We start from the raw sequence: 23,892 nt of genomic DNA, 5'->3' as shown, positions 1-23,892 counted from the left end.
TTTTTGTAAGAAAGTCTGGAGATTGTGCAAAAGACAGACTATTATGCAACTTCAGCCAACTAGAAACTCCTCAGGGACAAGATCACCCCACTCCCAGAGAGATGAGTTTGGACTTGAGGCTTTGCCCCTCATATTTTATGTTATTACTAGTGAGTATTTATTTAAAATGAGAAGAGAGATCATAACAAATAAAATATATAGAATATTAAAGCAAACATCCAAAAATCCAGAAAAAATGCCATTAAAAAAAATTATTCGGAGGTCTGACACAAAGCTGAAATAATGTAATTAGCCTCATATTTTGATGGAAATTTTTTGAATGTTATAGTCATATGGATTCCTAAAGGGTCATTTCTAAACTATCTCTCTTGGAATAGGCTGACATGAACAGATTCCAGGGGAAATTATTATTTAATTAGATAACACCTGTTTTGTTTTAAGCGTTTGGAAAAATTTTGCTAGGTGCAAAAGGGAGTACAAAAGCATGGGGGCTGTTCTCAAGGATGTTCTATCCCGTGAGAAATACAGACATGAAAACAACTCACTAATAGAGTACATTGTGACCCCAAGGATGTGCCATTGTTCTGGCTAAGGAAAATCCTGGAAGACTTCCTAGGGGAGTTGGTAGCTGAAGAAGGGGACTTAAACTGCAGGACAGACATACATTTGGCCAACTGTGCCTAAAGCACCAAGGCGGGAGCCATGCCCCTTTGCCTGGTTTCTGTAGATGGGGACCAGTAGCTCTCCCTCACTGCACTGCATGATTGTCTCTCTTTCCCTCTGGTATGGAATGGACCTCGATCACCTGTCCAGGGACAAAAGGAAAAGGCCTTGAGAAGCTGCCAGGGCGTGTGGCTTTCTGCTCCCCTGCAGAGGGGGTGTTCTGCATTCTGAGAACAGGCCATCCAATCAAGACTTTAGCCATTGTCTGCCACCGACACATGAAGTTTTGGGCAAAGGCAAAACAAAATGGCCTGAATACCATTACCACTCCAAAACTGACAACCTTAATATTAAACATAGAGGAGACTTCCCTGGTGGTGCAGTGGTTAGCACTCCACGCTCCCAATGTGGGGGGCCTGGATTCAATCCCTCGTTGGGGAACTAGATCCTACATGCATGCCGCGACTAAAGAGTTCACATGCCACAACTAAGGAGCCTGCATGCCACAACTAAGGAGCCGGTGAGCCGCAACTAAGGAGCCCGCCTGCTGCAACTAAGACCCAGCGCAACCAAAAAAAAAAAAAAAAAATTAAACGTAGAAAAGAAATGCCTTTCTGCAGTTCACCACAAGTTGTACGATGTTTAGTGACTGTATTAGTTTGCTGGGGCTACCCTAATAAAGTATCACAAACCTGGTAGCTTAAAAACAAGAATTATTTGTCTAATAGTTCTGGACGCTAGAAGTTCAAGATCATGATGTGGGCAGGGTTGATTCCTTCTAAGGGCTGAGAGGGAATCTGTTCCATGCCTCTCTTCCATGCTCTGGTGCTTTGCTGGAATCTCTGGCCTTCCTTGGCTTCTGCCGCATCACTCGATCTCTGCCTTTATCTCCATAGGATGTTCTCCTTGTGTGTGTCTGTGTCCAAATTTCCCCTTTGTATACTGACACCAGTCATAATAGACTAGGGGTCCACTCTACTCTAGTATGACTCCATCTGAATTACATCTGTAATGCCCTTATTTCCAAATAAGGTCACATTCTGAGGTACTGAGAGTTAGGACTTAAACACAGGGATTTTTGAGTGACACAACTCAGCCTATAACAGAGAGCCTTACATTTGACATGCAACAATCCCGATATTGTTATTGGCCTCCTTCCTGTGATATTTAAGTTTCTGACTTGCATAATCTTGTTCCTCAGACTGACCACCCTTGCTGAGAAGAGCTATTCCTGTTATGTATTTGAAGTTTACCCTCGGGTTGCTGCAGGCTCTGGTTCTGATCAACCCTAAGATGAAAGGATTTGATGCATTGGCTCTGTGCTCTTTATGTACTTCATGTTAAGGCAGGTCCAGCCTTTCCTCTTTTCAAGAGGCAAGAGTCCTTGTCATATATCATCTTCATTATCTGAGGTCTGTTTGTCACAAGATCAGGAGTGATTTTGGCTTTTGGTGGATTTTGAGCAGCCCACCAGGTTCTCTGTTTGGATTGATAGGAACTAGAAGATATCACACTGGAGGAGCTACTGGAAGCTAACTCTTGCAAGTCCCACTGGGTGAGGGAATGCCCATTTGCTTTGAAGAGTTTACATGCTGCTTCCAGCAGTAGATACTAAAGACTTCTGGGGGTCTAAATAGTCATAATTTTAGAGATTATTTAGACTTTTTTTTGGCCATGCCGTGCAGCATGTGGGATCTTAATTCCCCGACCAAGGATCGAACCTGTGCCCCCTGCAATGGAAGCACAAAGTCTTAACCACTGGACCACCAGGGAAGTCCCTATTTAGACATTTTAAGAAAATAAATAAATATAGCTTATAAATGAAAAAGAAACAACACTTGGCTGTTCATTGCTTTGGAACTTATTAGCCAGAAACTGTTTCATAAGCTGATGTCTTCCTTTAGAGAATGTTAGCATTCCCCGTGTCCACAGGTCCTGTAAATACTCATTTACTCCCATCTTGTTCATCCTTGCCTCTTTCAGATCTGGTGTCTTCATCCCCATTCGCACCCCTTTCACCCAAAGCAATCTGTTCATTTCTTTAAAAACAGCAGCTTCCATGATTGGTGAGGAAACAGAGAGTGAGAAATCAAAGACAGTGGAATATCATAGGTTTGAGAGCTCTTGGAGAGAGCTGAAGAGAAACTGAGGGACTTTTCCGTCTAGTGAGCTACACTCAAGTAAGCTTGCCTTGCAGCTTTGTACCAAACCAAAAGCTAACCCTGACTACTTTGCCTCCTGCTATTGTGACTAATCTTGAGTCAAAGTGCAAATATTCTTAAGAAAATGATTGTTTTCCTTTAAAATAAGTGTTCTTCAAAGGTTTGCTGCATTCTTAATTGAGACTTCATTGTGCCTGAGTCAAAATGCTTTCCAAAGAACAGCTCTCTCACGTGGCATTTGCTAAAAAACATTGAGAATATGTCTTTCAATAGTGAAATCTGTTTTGCAGGAAAATATCCAGGAATTAACTCACTCTGTAAAGTGGGCTATGTCTGCATAACCTGACACCTCTCTCTCCTCTTCAGCACCTTTTGTTTCATGGGAACAGGGGGCCAGTTCATGCCTTCTGAAATTGTTTATAATCACTGTGATTTCACAAATACTTTGCACCTTGAAGGTTGGAGAGGAAGGAAAAAGAAAAACTAAGAAAGTTCTGATTTCTAATCTCATTAACCTAAAAAAGGAGGTCCTATGTGCATACCTGGTAGACATATAAACAAAGTTGAAATGCAGGCAAACAAATCAAAAGTACTTAAATGAAACTTGGAATAGATCTTCTCTAACCATCTGTTTCTACTCCATAAGGTTTTACAGAAACTTTAAGGTTTTTTTGGGGGGGGTGTGGGGCAGTGGGGGGAAGGGGTACTATAATTTATCAAACAGTTCTTAAAATAAGAAGGCAAATGGTTGGGGCTTGGGAAAAAAATTTTTTTGTATTGGATTTTTATTTGAATAACACTTAACTGTATGGGCTTCGAGAGTCAAAACAGCTCTCTGAATATTAAAACCTTAGTGGTATTCATATGCCTTCTTCATTGTCAAGTCTCTTTTCTCTTCATGCCAATTTATTACAACAGCTGCCTACGTGGATTCCCAACTTCTAGCCTCTCTGCTTGTCTGCCTGGGCCCCTAAATCTTCCCACATAACACTTTCAGGTTCACGTTTTTAAGACATCCATTTTCAAGAGCCTTCCCTGTTGCCTGTAGTTTAAAGTCTGAGTCTGACCACCTAGTGTCCAGGGCTCTCTGCAGTCTGGCTACAAAATGCCAGCACTACCTACCACCTCTCTTCCCTGGCATGACCTCTCTACTCCAGCCAGGTAATCTGCTCAGCCCTCCTGATCAAGGTCCCTGCTTTGCTATCTAACTGACTTTGCGTCTGTTGTTTTCCCATTTCCTCCCAGGTCCTTCCAACTCTGGAGCCCACATACATGTAGTATTTACCATCTATTCTGTATCTTTTGGCAGCTAATTATACACAACCTGGAATAATTGACTTTTCTGGTATTTACATCTTGTCTCTTCAAGAAGGTTTTAAATTCCTTTATGTCAGGGCTTCCTTATGTGACACCTCTAGTATTCACCCTAGCATCCACCAAAGGCAAGCACATAATCAATACAAAATACATATTCTGATGGACTGATTCATCCAGCCATGAGGTGGGAGTTACGTAGTTTACATTAAATGCTTCAAATTTTGTCTTTGTAAAGACTATGAAAGTAATTGATTTAAGAACTCAGTGGAGGGACTTCCCTGGTGGCGCAGTGGTTAAGAATCTGCCTGCCAATGCAGGGGACACGGGTTCAATCCCTGGTCTGGGAAGATCCCACATGCCATGGAGCAACTAAGCCCGTGCACCACAACTACTGAGCCTGCGCTGCAGAGCCTGTGAGCCACAACTACTGAAGCCCAAGTGCCTAGAGCCTGTGCTCTGCAACAAGAGAAGCCACCGCAATGAGAAGCCTACGCACCGCAACGAAGAGCAGCCCCTGCTCACGGCAACCAGAGAAAGCCCGCGCGCAGCAACAAAGACCCAATGCAGCCCAAAAAAAAAAAAAAAAATCAATGAAGGACTAATACATGTTACAACATGGATGAGACTTGAAAACATTAAAAAAAAAAAGTTCAAAAAAAAAAACTCAGTGGATACTGAAAGCTTAACAAATTACCTGTCAGCCTATTTTTTTTTAATAAAATTATTTCAAAGACCCTTAATTTTTCTAAGTGCAGGCAAGAGTAGGATAAGTGAACGGTTTCCTCTTTCCATTGGATTCTGTTGGGGATTGATGAGACTTTGATTCCATGATGAACTCTATAAGCAACATACCTTCAAGAAGGAGGCCATCATCTAGCTAGCACAACTGAGAGGCATAAATCTGTAGAAAACAACCTGCAAGGAGAAAGGAATCCGATTTTCAGATGAGAAGACTAGAAAAAAATGTTTAACTGCTTATATAGATGGGTTTATGGGAATAAAAGCTCTCAAATAGCCTATGAGTAAATGACACAGAATAAAGTTTCAAAACTTAGTCCTCAAAGGTTAAACCGTACGTTTATCTTTTTCCCCTTAAAACTGAGCCATCTTTCTTCACTAAACAGTACTTTCTTTCCTTCCTGCCAACTCTTTTTCTTCTAAATAAACCCATGGGGGATGTCCTGCTATCCACGTCATGGAAACTGGTCAAGATTCGACAATCTCAGAAGTTTCTTCCAACTTTAATATTTTGTGTTTCTGGGGTTGCTTTGCGTCCCATCTTAGTGGTGACTGGATAGCTGGGGATATGTTTGTAACATCAAAACTGTTTTGCATTAAGTTCGCAAAGTTACTGTGAACCAAACTTGATTGTAACTCCATGAACAGAGGCAGACAGAAAGAGAAAAAAAAATTGCCTCCGTCTATTTCAAGAACCCCCCAGCCTATAAATTCTCTGTAGGAGGATATCAAACTCCTGAGTATTACATCATCAGAAAAAGCATTTGTGGGCTAGAAGGATCTCAGGAAGTAGGGCAGCCGATGGAAGCAGCTGTCGTTAGAAATCAGTCATTTCTGTGAATAGCATGAAGTACCATCCAATAATCACTTCTGACTGTCTGCATCAACATCTTAAGGTTTTTCAAACTATTAAGATTTAAAGACTGCAGTACTTGTTTATTCTTAAGGAGAGAAGGGGCAGGTCAGGAGAAAATTGTCTTAGATCTCAACTGCTCACCATTTTTTGTTCATCCCTTGCCTAATGCAGCGTGCTTTTTTTTGTTACAGTGTTTGCATTTAAAGGGAATCGTCATTGTCCAGGAACAAATGTGGTCTTTTAATATTATTTAGGAGAACAGCACGACTTCAGCGAGTTGGTAGCAGTACAATAGCTCAATCAGGCTACTGCAGTCTAGCTGTAGACATGTTAATTAATATATTTCTCTGACACCTAGGTGATTGAAATAGCAATTAAAGAGTAATTAAAATGTTTACTTCTTGTAGGAATGTCAACTAAGATGTGGAATATAGCAATTACCTATGACGGATTAGAGGAAGTTGATGAGGTCTTTGAAGTAATTCTGAACTCCCCCGTGAATGCGGTTCTTGGCACAAAGACAAAAACTGCAGTGAAAATTTTGGACTCAAAAGGAGGTATTCTTTTGATCCTCATCTTGAAATCAGGAGCAGTCCTGGCATTGTAGCTGCTTGCTTTCAACAGCCAGTGTGCTTGATAACACCTTCAAATCAAAATGCTTAATTCCTTGTCAAGAAAGCAACCTCAGTCGTGATGTAGGCCCTTTATTCTGGTTTCTGCTTCATGTGGTTTTTCCTCCTGCTAAGAACGACCGTTTGAGAAAAGCAACAAGTCAGGGCTTCGTTGTTATTTTCCTCACCCATTTGTTGTTCTCGCCAAGGGGGAAACAATGTTGGTGAGAATCTATGGACAATTATTTTCCCCCAGAGTTTATAGGGCTGTAATTATCTTCCTCTGTTAAAGAGAGCTCTTGATGCCTAAAATCTGAGTCCCCACTGTAGTGTGACCCCGAAAATTCTGAGAGGAAGGAATTGGAGAAAAATAGATGTGAAAGAGGCAGCTGGCTTGGGGATTCAGGAGCAGCTGGAGAATATTAATTAATAACCTTGGATTGCAGAGCCAAATAGGTCCTGGATAGTATATGCTAAAGAACAACGTGTGAATTAAATAAAATAAAGAGCGGCCCAAAGTTTCAGTGCTCTGATGTGTTTCCTGCCAAATACCTCCTACTTATTTGTCTATTTAGCAGTTGACAAGTGTCCAGTTACTATGCTTGGTCTCACCCTCCTATTTTTACACCTGTCATGCCCTACAGGCTGTATGCTTTTCTTACCTGAAATTTATTATCTCTTCTTTCTCATCCTATAATAAAAATAGACACTATCCTCTTTCCTTTCCCATAGCATCTCTCCCACACCACCTTACCTCACTAAATTCATTTCTTTTTCGGTAGAATTTTCCGGTCACATTAAGTACATAAATACATAAAATACACACTTTACGCATGAAGTGCAAAGTATCCAGACGAGGCTGCTAGGTTTAGAATTTTTTCATACTAATTGGCAATATTTCTAATCAAAGGAGCTCCATTAAGATTTACTGGATCTTTGTGCTGTAACAGTTAAATGCTCATTTTTATAACTGTTACTTGATTTCCCGGACATCTTCAAACAATTCCAGTTTCTACCTCTAGGAGATTGGGGAAAGGATGAACACTTTAAAGTGTTTGTGGAATGATACTTGGTCAGGGAGTAAACCCGATAATATGGAGGAGTTCTATAATATGAAGGGAGGCTATTGCCCAAGTAGAGGGGATGATTATAAAATCACGACAGTGATTTTCATCTGTGGTTCGTGAAATCAATTTCATAACTTACAGTCACCCTGTAGATGTGCAGAAGGGCACAGCTTTTCTGCACGGACACTGATGAAGAGTAAAGGGGTTTCTGGCAAATGGCAGAAAAGCAACATCTGGTGGGAAAGTCATCCGTCTGAGTTTAATGACAAGCTGCTCCAGGGACTTTCTCCATGTGATCACTTATCTGTTTGTGTAAAATGAACTGACCTGCCATTTCGTGTGCCTCCAGGACAGTGCCATCCTTCATATGCCTTCGATGCAAACATGCCCAACGCATGGGAGAAGGGCATTTGGAGCCTGCTCTCCCCAGGGACTTCCTCACGCACCACTCCTGGTTCCTTTCATCCGGAAAGAAGACCCCTTCCATCTTCCAAGCAGCTAGCAGTCGCCAGGGGAGACACCCTGCGGGACTTTGATTCTGAAGATCTTTCTCGAATGAAGCTTAGGACCCAAGGGAATGGCAAAAGAGTAAGGATGGGGGCCTCTTTGGTTTTGATGTGTGGAGTGCATACTGAAAGGATCAAAAGATCTTAATAAGTATTCTGAAACGCTGTGGAAGCTGTTCTGGTTCTCACAGTGACTGAGGGCCATGGTGATTTTCACGGTTCCTTATACCATCATGAAGTGCCTTTTGTATACAAATATCATAATGCTGCCCTACTTCATTTATTGTACTGACTGAGGTGATAGATATTCTGACTCATCCATATGATTTCTGCTTTGGTTCCTTTTGTGATCAAGACGGATAGGGAATGACCAGTGATGCTGAAATAGAATGAGATTAAATGATCTACTTGGGTGTGGAAACAATGGCTTTGACCTTATCAGCATAGTATTCTAACCAGGCACACACTCATGGGTGTGTGTGTGTGTGTGTGTGTGTTTTCTTGGACCTCTGTGTACTATAGATGTATCAAGAAAATAAGGATGTTTTTTCTCTCTAACTGGGACTAAGAATAGATGAGTCAACATTGATAAAGTGCCATTAGGTCCAGTGATTTTATAAAAATTCCAATGATTTAGGCATGGAAAATCTTAAGAAAAACATATGTTTTAAAAATTTTCAGTCATTAAAAATATCTTATTGGAAGGGTTTTACCCTACTGCTAATTATTATTCAAGTCAATTTTTTTCATGTTTTGTTCTCTCTTGATTTCAGGTCCATCCATCCTCTGTTTATAGAAATGGAACAGACATCATCTACAATGTAAGCATAGTCTGAGAGAATTGCTGAATTTCTTGTATTTATGGATACAAAATATTTAGTGAAACTACCTTTCATAACTGTTATATTTATGTATTTCTCTTAAAAACATGTTTTGAAATTTGTTTTAGAGGCTTGGGTGGTCAGAAAAAAAATACACCTTTTATCTTTTTGTTTTGATCCAATTTTTGGATTGCTCATTTTTGCAACAAATGTTTTTGTTTGCTCTCTTGGTGTTTATTTTTTCTTTATTGTTGTTTGTTGATTTCCTCAAGTATCATGGAATGATTTCCCTGAAACTGGAGGAGGACAGTTCCTCAACTCACAAAAGGAAGGCCAAAGTATCCATTGTTAGTCAGCCGCAAAAGACAATCAAAGTGGCAGAACTGCCTCAAGCAGATAAGAAGGAATCCACAACCGGCTCACACTTCCCCCAACAGGTATGAAAATCTCTTCACTTCCTATTCACTTTACAACAAGCTGTGCTCTGGGTCATAAAACAGCCTTCAAGCTTGGGGATAGTTGACTCAACACAAATGCTACTCAACAAATGATGACCTAAAAGAGGTACAAGTGTGATCAACTTACATCAAGTCAAGTCTAAATCACCTTTCTTTGCCATAGGACCGGTTGCCCTCATTTCCAAAGAACTGCACACTGGAATTAAAGGGACTCTTCCACTTTGAAGAAAGCCTCCAAAAGCTGTATAAGTGCAATGGAATTGCCTGGAAATCTTGGAGCCCTCACACCAAGGTGGGACACAGGCCGAGCAGCCAAGTACCTTTACTTGCAGCATGTCCCATGATAAGCTGAGAGAGAGGGAGTTCCCTGTCCACTCCTGCTACCTCGGCCTGCTCTGTTACACTTTGAAGGTGAAGAGGAAAAGATGGCCAGTTGGTGTTTTAAAAATCACAAAACACGTTAGTTAAGCAATACAGTTTGAAAAGATGTTTACTTATTTTATTCAATTATCATAATGTCAAAGTGTAAAATTAAAACACTGCTGACTTTACCAGTGTGTTCCACAAAAAGCCATTGCATTTCTCAAAGTGGAGAATTGGGATTAGGGCTGACCTCCTTTCTGGTGACAAAATTACTCACTTTAGGGGACTCATAGGACTCTCTATGCTGAGAACAGACTCTAGATTGTAAAGACCATTATAATGTGAACATGGACAACTGTTTTTCAGGTGGAAGATAAATCATGCCCAGCTGGGTGGCACCATCACTTAGGCTACTGCCACTCCTTGATCACAGAGCAGAAGGGCACCTGGATCAAAGCCGCCCAAGCTTGCAGGGAACAGTAAGAAACCCTGTTTCACATTTGATTGATGTTTCTCTGTTTTCTCATGGAACTGTAATGTTGCTTCATTCATTCAAGCGTTGACTGTCTGATATCTACCTGGCTTTGTTTTAGGAGCTTGGAGGGAGTTCGGTAGTTCAGAATGGATTTGGGCTGACCTTAATAATGTATTTTGACTTAGCTCTTTTATGATAAAACTGTGCCATTGCCACAGTTCTATTTTTTTTTTTAACATCTTTATCGGAGTATAATTGCTTTACAATGTTGTGTTAGTTTCTGCTGTATAACAAAATGAATCAGCTGTACGTATACATATATCCCCATATCACAGTTCTATTTTTTAGCCTCTCTATCTTAAACTTTTGGAGAAAGTCAGAAGGAGATTCTCTGAGTCAGCAGTGTTGCAGATTCTATATTTATTAAGTAGTAATTCCTGCCCACTGATTTGAAAATATATAGCAATGAAAAGTCTTACAGCATCAGGCCTATAACAATGTAAGAGGCATTGATGATTATGAAACCAGACGAGTTGGACAAAGGGTGATTGGATAACAGAACACTCGATGAAAGGTGACTCGTGGTCAGATAATGACAACAAAATTTATCTAGCTGAGGCGGACTTTAAAAATGCATATGTAGGGCTTCCCTGGTGGCGCAGTGGTTGAGAATCTGCCTGCCAATGTAGGGGACACCGGTTTGAGCCCTGGTCTGGGAAGATCCCACATGCTGCGGAGCAGCTAGGCCCGTGAGCCACAACTACTGAGCCTGCGCGTCTGGAGCCTGCGCTCTGCAACAGGAGAGGCCACGACAGTGAAAGGCCCGCGCACCGCGATGAAGAGTGGCCCCCGCTTGCCGCAACTAGAGAAAGCCCTCACACAGAAACGAAGACCCAACACAGCCAAAAATAAATAAATAAATAAATAAATTTATTTTTTAAAAAAAAATGCGTATGTAACTATCCCTGACCCTCCATTTTGCCTCCCTGGACATTATCCAAAGCAATGCAATTAGACTAATATGTTCCATGGCTAGAAATTGAGACTAGATAAATCGCTGGTGGATATCAGTCAGAATTTGCACTTCATCAAATTTTAAAAGTTATGTTCATCTAAAGACACTATTAAGAAAATGAAAGGGCAGACCACATTTGGGAAAAGCTCATCTCAAATCATGTATCTGATAAAGGTCTCAAATCCAGAAAATATAAACATCTCCTACAAATCAATGACAAAAAGACAACCAGATTTTTAAAAAATAGCATATACACTGCCAAATGTAAAACCAATAGCTAGTGGGAAGCAGCCGCATAGCACAGGGAGATCAGCTCGGTGCTTTGTGACCACCTAGAGGGGTGGGATAGGGAGGGTGGGAGGGAGGGAGATGCAAGAGGGAAGAGATATGGGAACATATGTATATGTATAACTGATTCACTTTGTTTTAAAGCAGAAACTAACACACCATGGTAAGGCAATTATACTCCAATAAAGATGTTAAAAAAAAATAGCAATTGACTTAGAGATTTCACAAGTAAAGAGAGACAGTTGGTCAATAAGGACATGAAAAGGTGCCCACCACCATTAGATGTCAGAGAAATGCAAATTAAAACCACAATAAAATACCACTTCACACCCACTAGAATAGTTAAAATCACAAAGACTATGTTGTAGAGCAAATGGAATTCTCATTTATTGTTGGTGGAATTGTAAAATGGTACAACCTCTTTGTAGAACTGTCTTGCAGTTTCTTACAAAGTTACGTGCATCTGCCCTGTGACCTAGCAATTCTACTCCTAGGTATTTACCCAAGAGGAATAATAATATATGTTTAAAAGAAAGCACTTACAAGAATTTCATTAGTAACCTTTTTAATAACAGTAGTTTGGGTCATTTGTCTTCTTGTTATTGATTTATAGGAATTCTGTGTATTTTCTCCATCAAAAAGCAAATGGACAAATTTTCTTTTTTTGATAAATTTTTTTCTTTAGAATATAGAAATATTATTTTAAAAATTTATTTATTTTTTATGGAAGTATAGTTGATTTACAATGTTTCAGGTGTACAGCAAGTTACATATATATATATGTATATATATTTATATTCTTTTTTTCAGATTCTTGTCCATTATAGGTTATTACAAAATATTGAATATAGTTCCCTATGCTATACAGTAGGTTCTTATTGTTTATCAATTTTATATATAGTAGTGTGTAACTGTTAATCCCAAATTCCTGATTTATCCCTCCCCCCCTCTTTTCCCCTTTGGTAACCATGAGTTTGTTTTCTATGTCTGTGAGTCTATTTCTGTTTTGTAAATAAGTTCATTTGTATCATTTTTTTTCAGATTCCGTATATAAGTGATATCATATGATATTTGTCTTTCTCTGTCTTACTTAGTATGATAATCTCTAGTTGCATCCATGTGGCTACAAATGGCACTATTTCATTCCTTTTTATGGCTGAGTAATATTCCATTATATATATATATATATATATGTATATATATATATATATATATATATATATATACCATTTTTTCTTTATCCATTCATCTGTTGATGCACATTTAGACATGCTTCCATGTCTTTGCTATTATAAATAGTGCTGCTATGAACACTGTGGTGCATGACTCTTTTCACATTAGAGTTTTCATCTTTTCCAGATATATGCCCAGGAGTGGGATTGCTGGGTTATATGGTAACTCTATTTTTAGTTTTTTAAGGAACCTCCATACTGTTCTCCATAGTGGCTGCACCAATTTACATTTCCACTAACAGTATAAGAGGGTTCCTTCTTTCCCCACCCTCTCCAGCATTTATTATTTGTGAGCTTTTTGGTGATGGTCATTCTAACCAGTGCGAGGTGATACCTTATTGTAGTTTTGATTTGCATTTCTCTAATAATTAGCAATCTTGAGCATCTTTTCATGTCCCTGTTGGCCATCTGTATGTCTTCTTTGGAGAAATGTCTATTTAGGTTTCTGCCCATTTTTCAATTGGGTTGTTTGGCTTTTTTTGATACTGAGCTGTATAAGCTCTTTGTATATTTTGGAAATTAATCCCTGTCAGTAGCATCATTTGCAAATATTTTCTCCCATTCTGTAGGTTGTTTTTTCATTTTGTTTATGGTTTCCTTTGCCATGCAAAAGCTTTTAAGTTTAATTAGGTCCCATTTGTTTATTTTTGCTTTTGTTTCCATTATTCTAGGAGACAGATCCAAAAAACTATTGCTGCGATTTATGTGAAAGAGTGTTCTGCCTATGTTTTTCTCTAGGAGTTTTATAGTATCTGGTCTTACATTTAGATATTTAATCCATTTTGAGTTTATTTTTGTATATGGTGTTAAAGGATGTTCTAATTTCATTCTTTTACAGGTAGCTATCTGATTTTCCCAGCACCACTTATTGAAGAGACTGTCTTTTCTCCACTGTATATTCTTGTCTCATTTGTCGTAGATTAACTGACCATAAGTGCGTGGGTTTATTTCTGTGCTTTCTATCCTGTTGCATTGATCTATGTGTCTGTTTTTGTGCCAGTACCATAGTCTTTTGATTACTATAGCTTTGCAATATAGTCTGAAGTTAGGGAGCGTGATTCCTCGAGCTCCATTCTTCTTTCTCAAGATTGTTTTGGCTATTCAGAGTGTTTTTTGTTTCCATAAATATTAATTTTGTTTTTGTTTTTGTTCCAGTTCTGTGAAAGATACCATTGGTAATTTGATAGGGATTGTATTGAATCTGTAGATTGTCTGGGTAGTATGGTCATTTTAACAATATTGATTCTTCCAATCCAAGGACACAGTATAAGTTTCCATCTGTTTGTCATCTTCAGTTTCTTTCATCACCATCTTATAGTTCTCTAAGTACAGGTCTTTTGCCTCATTAGGTATTCCTAGGTATTTTATTCTTTTTGATGCAATAATAAATGGGATTATTGCCTTAGTTTCTCTTTCTGATATTTTGTTGTTAGTGTACAGAAATACAACAGATTTGGGTAATTAGATGGATCAATAAAATTAAAAAGATATTGGGCGACTAATACAGGGTTGTCAAAATGAAGACATCAACATTATTCCTTAAATTGCCATTATTTCATAAGAAATGTTTTTTGACACCAAAAACCTAGAAGATCATAATCTCAGAATGATGGCATTAAGAAATACATAAATAGGTATTTTGTTCTGCAATAAACTATTATAAAATCCAGTATAATAGTGATGGAAATTTTCTATCTCCCTTATTAATTCAAGAGGATTAATGATCCTATACAGCAGATCAAACATTATGTTATAAGCAGTTTCAGAACTAATTTTTTCATATCATTGTGAAGTTAATTTTATAAACCTCTGGTTTCAGGGAATTGTTTTAACTGTAGTACTGAGACCTTTTTTTAGATGTAAAACTGAGAAAGCTTTCAGAGCAAGAGAAAGTTTTCAGGGGGCAACTGGAGTTTTTCCATCATATTTGAGAGAGTGACATTATGTATCTATCAGTAATATAAACTATTTTGAATTACATGTTATGTATTTACCATATTGGTCCAGAAATTAAAGCATTTATCAAATACCATTTCTGACGGTATTCCAGGGTGTGTAAGAGGTAAAATATATTTGGTGTGAGATTTTAAAAATATCATAAAAAGTTTCTAATTTTCAAATTTTAAGTGAAAAATGAGTATGAATATTTGACCTGATGGCTTTTGTATACTTCAATACGCATTTTATTTCAAAAGGACAACAAGAACGATTATCCCAAGAACAGTTAATACAAGTTACAGGCATTCCAGCAAATGCCTAGCAGCAGATTAAAAGCAAACTAAAACAAAAATAAAAGATCTGCACATTCTTTTGGATCAGTCATTCTAAGAGGAACATTTTTGGATGACAAGGCCACCTCCTCAGTATAATTTTTCTCTGAACACCAAGACCTACCCTTCATTCAACATGTTTTCATTCATTCTATGGGCCTCTCTGCTTCCCTTCGCCCATTACTTTTCAGGTTCATTTAGTTCTCCAACCTCTTTCCCTTGAAAAATAAATATTCCTCTGGGAATTATCGATTCCTTCTGTGATGTAAAATTAATAGTTTCAACATTTTATAACCTGGCTATTTACCTTCTCATGAATATTTTTAGGAGATGGTTTTAGATTCTATAATTAGAATTAATATGCATCTAGAGTGTCTTTGTTTGGTCTCAGGGACCATTTTTCAATTCTAGGTTATGTTTCCTCAGGCTCCCTTGCTACCTGATGGTCCTTTACATATGGTCATTTACAGCACCTGTGTTTCAAGAAGAACAGCAAATTTTACTCTATCCTTTGTCCTTAATCAGATTGCTAACTGAACCCAATCTTTATCTCCAGTCTCCTTTCCTCCCCATTGGTGTTTTATTATTTTTCTAGCCCAGAGGAGCCAGACTCCTGGATTAGGTATTTCTTGAATTTACATACTGTAATCTCATCTGCTCATTTCCTTAGGCAGTCATTGTACATTTGGTAATTCTATTATTATAGATCATTATCTATGAAACCATTTTGCTTTCCCACAGGAGTGTCTGGAACCCCTGCTGACCTATCCTTATAGATTTAGTCTAAAATACATCTATATTTAATCAAAAAGTTTCAAAGAAGTAGATGTTTATTTCTGTAACTAAAAAAATTAAGGTTTCTGTTTTTAATACTACACTTTGAATGCCTTCAAATTTCAGAGCTGTCAAAAGATTTTTATTTGTGTGTGTCTCTATATTTTATTTTTATATCTCTATAATATATACATATCTATATAGTTAATAGTCTCTATTTTATTTGTATATAGGTATAAAAGAAAATGAGTGGAATTTTTATAAAATAATCAACATACAAATGCCTAAATATTTTTTTGTAAATAACTATGGTCTAACATTTTACCTATCCTAAACACAGCTGTTTTCCCCTCTTGCTCTTTTGGGACTTTTTGCTTCTCATAGCATCAAAAAGGAAATCAAACTTGTACTTGACCAGCTAAAATGGATTTTACAAAGTATCTTTTAAAGATAGTTTCAAGGATCTTAAAGCAGGAGGAGATGTTAAATATCCTTGAATAAAACCTGCTCCTTCCTGATAAAGACATTGAGGCAGAAGTTACATCCATAAGGAAATTGGGGACAGAGCAGGAAGTAGAACCCAGGTGTCCCATGCTCTGTCTAATACACCACATTGACTGAAGCAGCCCCTCAAGCCCTCCCTCAGTCTATATTTTATACACATTTCATATTCCATGTTCTAAACCCACGGCACACCAGAATTACCATATTGGATGTGAGAGAGAGGGGAGAAAAATTGGCTATCATATCTGCTGTAACTGTCAGACAGGAGCTGACAGTAAGTAGTAAAGTCAGAACCAAGTCACACAACCCGAATCCGGCAGCCCGAGGACATTCAGAGAAGTGGGAAAGAGCCTACATATCTCAGAAGGCCCAGAAGTCACCACTGCATCATACAAAACTAAACTACTGTATTAGTAGGAAAAAAATCATTAAGAGACAGGTTAGATTTTGTTCACTGTACATGATCTGGAAAAGCAGAGAAATGAATCTAAAGTTTGGAAAGATATAGGCAAAATGAAAAAAAATTCAACAGTCTAAACTTGTGACAAGTATGTATTACTAATTATGTTTCCTGCTTTTTAAAATATCAGTAGATATTAACCAGGCAAGAAGATCAAGGTGATTTTGTTTGTTTGTTTGGTTTTTTTTTTTGCGACTTTCTGTATTAGAAAAGGAAGAAAAGAAAAAAAAATTATTTATTGGCTTTCTACTTAAAGCATTTTAAAGAGCTTTTAATGAACACTGTTGGGGAATTAGATAGAATCAAATATTGCTTATAGGAATAATTCAGCTAGCTGCGAAAGTAATTCATAAGGAATTCTTATGCCTGTTGAGTGTCTGTCATCAAAAAGACAAGAGATAACAAATGCTGACAAGGATGTGGAGAAAAGGAAACCCTTGTAAACTGTTGGTAGGATTGTAAAATGGTGCAGCCACTATGGAAAACAGTATTGAGGCCCCTCAAAAGTTAAAAATTGAACTACCATATGACCCAGCAATTCCTCTTCTGGGAATATGTCTGAAGGGAATGAAAATACTATGTCGAAGATGTATCTGCACCCCCATGTTTATAACAGAAGTTTTTACAATAGCCAAGACATGGAAATGACCCAGGTGCCCATCAACAGATGAACAGATAAAGAAGTTGTGGTACACACGCGCTTGCACACACACACACACACACAGGAATATTATTCAGCCATAAAAATAAGGAAATCCTGCCAATTGGGACAACACAAGTGGACCTTGAGGGCATTATGCTAAGTGAAATAAGTCAGACAGAGAAAGACAAATACTATATGATCTCACTTACATGTGGAATCTAAAAACAAAAAGTCATAGAAAAAGAGATCAGATTTGTGGTTACCAGAGGTGAGGGATGTGGGGTGGGAGAGTTAGATGAAGGTAATCAAAAGACATAAACTTCCAGTTATAAATAAATACAGGGGATGTAATGTATAACATGATGACTATTGTTAACACTGCTGTGTGGTAGATTTGAAAGTTGTTTAGAGAGTAAATTCCAAGAGTCCTCATCACAAGGAGAAAAACATTTTTTTTCTTTTTTTTTTTTGTAACTGTATGAAATGATGGGTGTTAACTAAACGTATCGTGGTAATCAAAGTTCACTATATATGTAAGTCAAGTCATTACGCTGTATACCTTAAACTTATTAAAAATAGAATTATATTTTGGGGAAAATGTTTATATATATATTTGTAAGAACAGGTGCTTTAACTTCTGCACAACATACGAAGGTTCGACAGTGAGGTTGAGCCTGTTTCTCTGGGTGGGATGAAAGAGTCACAAATATTGGGGTATTTGACTAAACACGCAAAGCTCAAAATGTCGGCTTCAAGTAATTTTATCCGAATAGTTTGGGTTACCTTACTGGTCAAATTAACTGGGAAATTGCCAAATTTATGCCATTTAGAGATAAACTTCCCATGAGAGGAGTCATTTTTGGGCATTAAGTAATTAATCTATATAAGTAAGCAGTTGCTGATTTTCTCAAAAGATGTTTAAAACCCATTGAATTTGTGCTTTAAAGCCCAGATATTATAATACAATATTACTTTCTTTGCTGTCACGTACCCCACCCTGCAGACACTCATTAATATAAAAAAATAGAGTATTAAAATCTTGGCAAGTTCTTTCTACAAATATATAGCTTTTTTTCTATTGTAAACTATCTTTGGTTTCCATTATGCATTTCACATCAGCAGAAATGTTGAACTCCTTGTCACTGACACTCTCATTTTTGTGTGTTTGCACCTAGTCACCTGGGCAGCCTTGTAACTGTCCTCTCCAGGCAGCATATGCAATGGCTTTGGGACATCAGTGGAAGAAAGCCCTTTTGGATAGGCAAGTATCCGCGCTGCCCTGAGGGGGAAGGCAAGAACGCGAAGAGAACGTCTCCCTTCCATAGGCCAAATAATTGTGGTTTACAATAATAAGCAATGGTTAGACAGTTAGACAGTCTGTCTTTTAAAACTCATCTTAATTACATAATACTTCCATTTATAGGCATCTGTCTCCAAGAAATAATGTGGAATGTGATTCAATTTATAAGTAAGAGAATTTTTAAAATGTTATTTCTAAAAGTAAAAAATTAGAAACAGTTGTAAATAGGGGATGGTGAAATAAATTATAGTATAGCCATATGAAAGAATATTTAATATTTAATGCTTTTGTAAGGCATCAAATATTAAAGACATGACAAAATGCCTTATGTTTATGAATTCATTCAATGTTGGATGCATATTGAATATAAAATATGTAATGCACTGCACTTGTGGCAAGGTGCTAAGTGAAAAAGCACTGTCTACAGCCATATGAAGCATGAAATAATTTAGAATAAAAAAGAAGTGTATATATGTGTGATATACATACATATATACTTATATGTATAGACATAAAAAGAAATAAGCCAAAAAGTTAGAAATTATTTTTGTATCTCCAGTTAAGAATTATAGATGATCTTAATTTTATCCTTTGTTTTCTGAAGTTTTAATATTTTCTACAATTTTAACAGTAATACAAATCTTTTCAAGCCAGTTTAGAAATAGAATTCTCAGGGTGCACTAAAGTCACTATTCTCACCATCTCTCCTTAAAGGTATTGTATTTCAGGGAATTATAATAAATGTACTCTTGGCTTCTCAAAATCTCTGTAATACTCAGTGAGTGTCTAATTCTGAAATCATCTGAGAGTATTAAATTAAGGCTAGAAGATAAATTTTCTCTATGTCCACAATGACTGATGTCAAAGCTCTATCCCCAAAAAGTTCTTGGGCATAGCATCACCTGATCAATAATTCAAAGAAACAGTCCAGAGGAGACAGTCATTCCCAACCAAAAATACTTCATTTTATTCTACCCCAAAATATAGAATGAGAACCAGTGGGGAGAGGGTTACATGCTATGTAACAAAGACTGTTTTCATAGTCAAATTTGGTTTGGGAGCTGCCAGGCCATCCTATTGCAGAGGATTCTTTTCTCATTCTATTAGTTTTACTTCTATTCTGAAAGACAGGAGGAGGAATGCTTCTTTAAGAAAAATTACAAGAGCTTTACAACATTGAAGTGTAATTTTCAAAAAACTGCCAGTGGGAGTAGAGAGACAAGTTGAGAAAAGCTGCTTTTTATTAGAACTGTAGCAGATTGAAAAAACCTTAAGCTCCAGACTAAAAATAATACTTAGTAAGCTACTTTCAAATATGAAAACCGAGACATTTAAATCGTGAGGAAGAAGAATAGACAAGAGTGTGATAGGAGTTCTGCCTGTAGGATACTATGAATAATAATTGCCATTTATTAAACACTTATATGTCATGAGCTTTATATGCGTTATCTGTTTTAATCCTCAAAACAGACTTAGATATATTTAGATATACACTTCTGAGATGAGAAAACTAAAACTCAGAGAACTCAGAGAGGTTAAATAACCTGTCCAAAGATGTTCAACTAGCAAGTGGTGGAGCTAGGATTTGTATTCCAATCTGCCTGACCCCAAAGCCTTATGTTCTCACTTGTGTCTTATAGGATTCCCGGGTCCTAGTCCTTGTTTTAGAACGTAGGTCTACATTTGTATGTGATTACTTAACTTTGAATAACAGGTTGATGTGATATCCAACTGTAAATGTAATAAAATCCTATGGCACACTTCTTTGGTTCACATTAGGTTTGAATGACCAAGTGCGTGCTGGCCACTGGGAGTGGATTGGCGGTGAACCTGTGACCTTCACCAACTGGAGGAGAGGGCCTCCTCAACATTCAAAGCCTGGCAAGAACTGTGTTTTGGTTCAAAGACAAGGAAAATGGCAAACAAAGGACTGTAAGAAGGGCAAATCTCACAATTATATGTGCTCCAGGAAACTCTAAATGTAACTGGCCCTACAGGTGCCCACTTGGGATTTCTTTCCTATTTATTTCCAGGATTTGTGCACATGGCTCAATAGAAAACAGGGTGTCATGACTGACTTGGTACATTTTTTTTTTTTTTTATCATAGTGTTTGAAGGATTCTATCTAGTAAAGAAGAAACACAGTTAAATAGTTCCAGGAAGATTGATAAATGACTGTTTTTTATAGGAAGAGATAAAATTTTTGCATCTCAGTACCTTCCAAAATAAAACTCCAAGTATTATATGGCACAAGATTTGATTATTCTGGAGACCTCACTCCATATTTCAGTCAACACGAATTTCATGGTCCTTGGATGTTTTTGGTCCCAATACCTCAAATGAGTCCATTCTGAAATCTATATTGCAGGTGCTTCTACCACTTCAGTCTGAGGGAAGCTCACCCTGCCAGTTCATTAAATCAAGGTTGAACTGCAAAGGGTTGCTTTGTCCCTTTGGAGCCCTTTCAAATGTGAAAGCTGAGAGGCTGTGGATAAAGAGGAGAATTCTCTGTGGTGAAAAAGGAAGGCTTTAGATGGAAGAATCTGGCAGATGGAAACTCATCTGCAAAGCTCTAGTTCAGGTAAGAATTCAGGGGCTACCTGTCCTTCAGAGGTCTACCCATCACTACTCACAAGACAGATCTCCTTTTCCAGTAAGAATGATGCACCATTCCAAAGCCAATGATTGGGTTTCCCCAGCTTTACAGGGTCATGAGAGATTTGAAGTAGCATGAGCCTTTCTCTTCATTCGTGTTTATAGTACTGACAGGCATTTCTCAAGGACATTTGGAATAAAAAGCCTATATGAATGATGATTAACATATGGAAGAAAAATATGACTTTCTCAAAAGTGTCCCAATGAACTATGCTGATGAAAAAAGAAAAGTAATACTGAAAACAGAGCTCTTGAAAGCCTATCTTCTCAGAAAGGATTTGATACAATTTTGAGCCCTTAAATATTTAATATTTGTAGAAATGCCATGTTAACCTGATTCTCTAATGAAAAGGTACCTTATTAATTTATAATGGCAGCTGAGTGAAACATTTTATAGCAGTGATGCATGTTACAGCCTTGCAAGGACTCCCTTCTGAAATCAAGGTTTAATTACAGGAAATTAAAATTTAATTTCTAAACCATTTACTCAAAATTTTCCTCTTTTCATAATCCCTGAAAAATATGGTTATGCCACATGTGACTTGCTATATGAGCACCAGGGTCACTTCAGAATCAAAATGGAGTTATTAAGTGGACCAAAGTTTTGGTGCAGGTTTTATTATAAAAATACCTTGAGAGAAACTAAAAGTGACTGAAGAAATTCAGTCCCGTTTCTGGTTATAAAACATGACAAGCTTGTTTTATTTGTGCTCCTTTACCAAGATTTTGGTTAATAGAAATATTTACAAAAAGAGGTTGGAATAAGATTTAGACATTCTACGTCTTATTAAATTCCAACATCTTTGTGGAGTCGGGAGGCTCCTTACCTTAGATATCACAAGTAGGCTCTGGACTGCTGTGATACACAGGTCTTCTGTATGACACAAGTAGTTTCTGGTGTTTAACCAAGAGATGTAAAACCCATTCTCTGTATCAGTTCAAATCCCTTCTGATCCACTGGCTTCTGCAATGTGGAAAGGTGGGATGCCGAATAAAGAAATGAAGAGTTGTTTACCTAAAGGGCTGTATCCTAGGAGGGAAAGTAAAAGTTCAAGGAATGAGGAATATATTAGAACTATAGAACTATATTAACTATTTAAAACTGGAAATCCAGAACCATGGCAACTATGTAGAACCTGATCAGCATGGTAGATTTTATTTTACATTCCTGCCATGACAATGATATTTAAATGTAATTGCAAATGTTAGCACAAAGAGAGACTGCTTTGATTTTTATAGCAACTAGAAATACTAGAAGAATATTTAAAATATTCTTGATTATGAAAACATTAATTCAGGCAAGTGTAGGTGCTGGGCAATATTCATCATGACCTTCATCTCCTTCTCATGATTGGGCTTTGACTGATGGGGGAATAGAAGTAAATGATGGTCATGGTTCTTTCCACCTTGATTGGTTACTGTCATCCTTTAGGTTCTGGTGGGAGTGGGAAGGAAGGAAATGGAGTGATGGTAGAATGGCAATGGGAGATTATAGGAAAGGAGAAGAAAGGGGAGAGTGGAGGAAGAGATGAGGGTTGATTTGTAGCTGAGAAAGAGAGCATCAGAAAGAAGGACCTGAATGCCACCCAACTCTTCTCCCCAGACTTGAATACCGACTCAGGAAAAGTCCCAGTTAATCCAAGGGCATTAACTCAGCTCAATAGTGTGTAGCTTTTCAGAATCTTGTACCGTTGGTCTTCAACAAAAACATACATATATATATAGTATATATTTGCTAAGCATAAACTTAAAAAACATATGACAATTACTTCATCTCCTTCCAAGGAGTGGTAAAAATGAACTAGGTGACATTTACTTACATTTTTGTTTGTGTTTAGTTTTAAGACAGCCAAAAAGAATATGCACATATTTTCATTAACACTATGGTTCTGTGTAATTTAAACCATAAGCTGGTGCTGATTAATTTCTGCAACAAAGCAGCTTATTAAATATACTGTATCTAGTGTTGTATAAAAATTAATAAAACAAACTTATTTCTAGTTCTGAATCACTGTCCTGTTAGTGTTTAGCATTTTTTATTTATTCTACCCACTGTAAGAAGAAACGGAGAAGAAAGGTCAACATGTATTTTTCATCCTTACTGTTTGGATCAGCCTTTCATTATACAGCTTCCATCCACCCATCCATCCATTCAACAAATATTGAATATGAAGTGCCAACCCTGTACCTGATAGTGTTCTAGATACTGGAGATGTGGAATGAATGAGATAGGAAGGTAAAAGTATAACAGCACAGTGCAAATATGCAAATTTCTAATAGTTTTTTTTAAGCATGGAGCTTTTTATCTTAATCAGGGAGGAAGTCACGATGGAAATCATTGATTACATTATCCCTTTTCAGAACTGGAGGGAAAGCCACACTGATACAAGCAGCTCAGGCTGTCATTTGTTTTATTTCTCAACTGATTAAGAAACTGGTGTTAACTTCCTGAATATATAATCAGGTCAAAGTGTTATTGATAGCAGCTGTCTCAGATTTTCTGTCTCCAGATCAAGTTAGGAACTAAAGTTTTCAAATCTAGGTAATTAATTTTGTAACAATTATTTTTTCCAAGAAGACAAGCAGTGTGTGTCTGTGTGTCTTTGAGATTCCTGGAGTAACAGGAATAAAAATGAGAGACCTTTGATGTCATCTCATCTAATATCCCTTTTGTATAGCAAAGGAGACTGAAGTCCTCAGAAGTTAAAGTAGGA

The 23,892-nt window shown here is 37.4% G+C and overlaps 1 protein-coding gene across 1 annotated transcript in view; it reads left to right on the top strand.

The window, feature by feature from the left end:
• LOC137769993 (FRAS1-related extracellular matrix protein 1-like) overlaps positions 1-21,390 on the top strand; it is a 40,183-nt gene extending 18,793 nt beyond the window's left edge. The window contains exons 6-13 of the mRNA XM_068552276.1: positions 6,144-6,293; positions 7,764-8,002; positions 8,694-8,741; positions 9,014-9,178; positions 9,363-9,491; positions 9,929-10,041; positions 18,399-18,484; positions 20,303-21,390. Coding sequence (XP_068408377.1) covers positions 6,144-6,293; positions 7,764-8,002; positions 8,694-8,741; positions 9,014-9,178; positions 9,363-9,491; positions 9,929-10,041; positions 18,399-18,484; positions 20,303-20,502 — 1,130 coding nt within the window. The 3' untranslated portion in view covers positions 20,503-21,390. The remainder of the gene's footprint in view (positions 1-6,143; positions 6,294-7,763; positions 8,003-8,693; positions 8,742-9,013; positions 9,179-9,362; positions 9,492-9,928; positions 10,042-18,398; positions 18,485-20,302) is intronic.
• Positions 21,391-23,892: the final 2,502 nt, after the last annotated feature.

This window comes from Eschrichtius robustus, chromosome 10 (assembly GCF_028021215.1).
Source record: "Eschrichtius robustus isolate mEscRob2 chromosome 10, mEscRob2.pri, whole genome shotgun sequence".
Lineage (NCBI taxonomy): Eukaryota > Metazoa > Chordata > Mammalia > Artiodactyla > Eschrichtiidae > Eschrichtius > Eschrichtius robustus.
The sequence above is the reverse complement of the archived record's forward strand: the minus strand, read 5'-3'. Positions and strand labels throughout refer to the sequence as shown.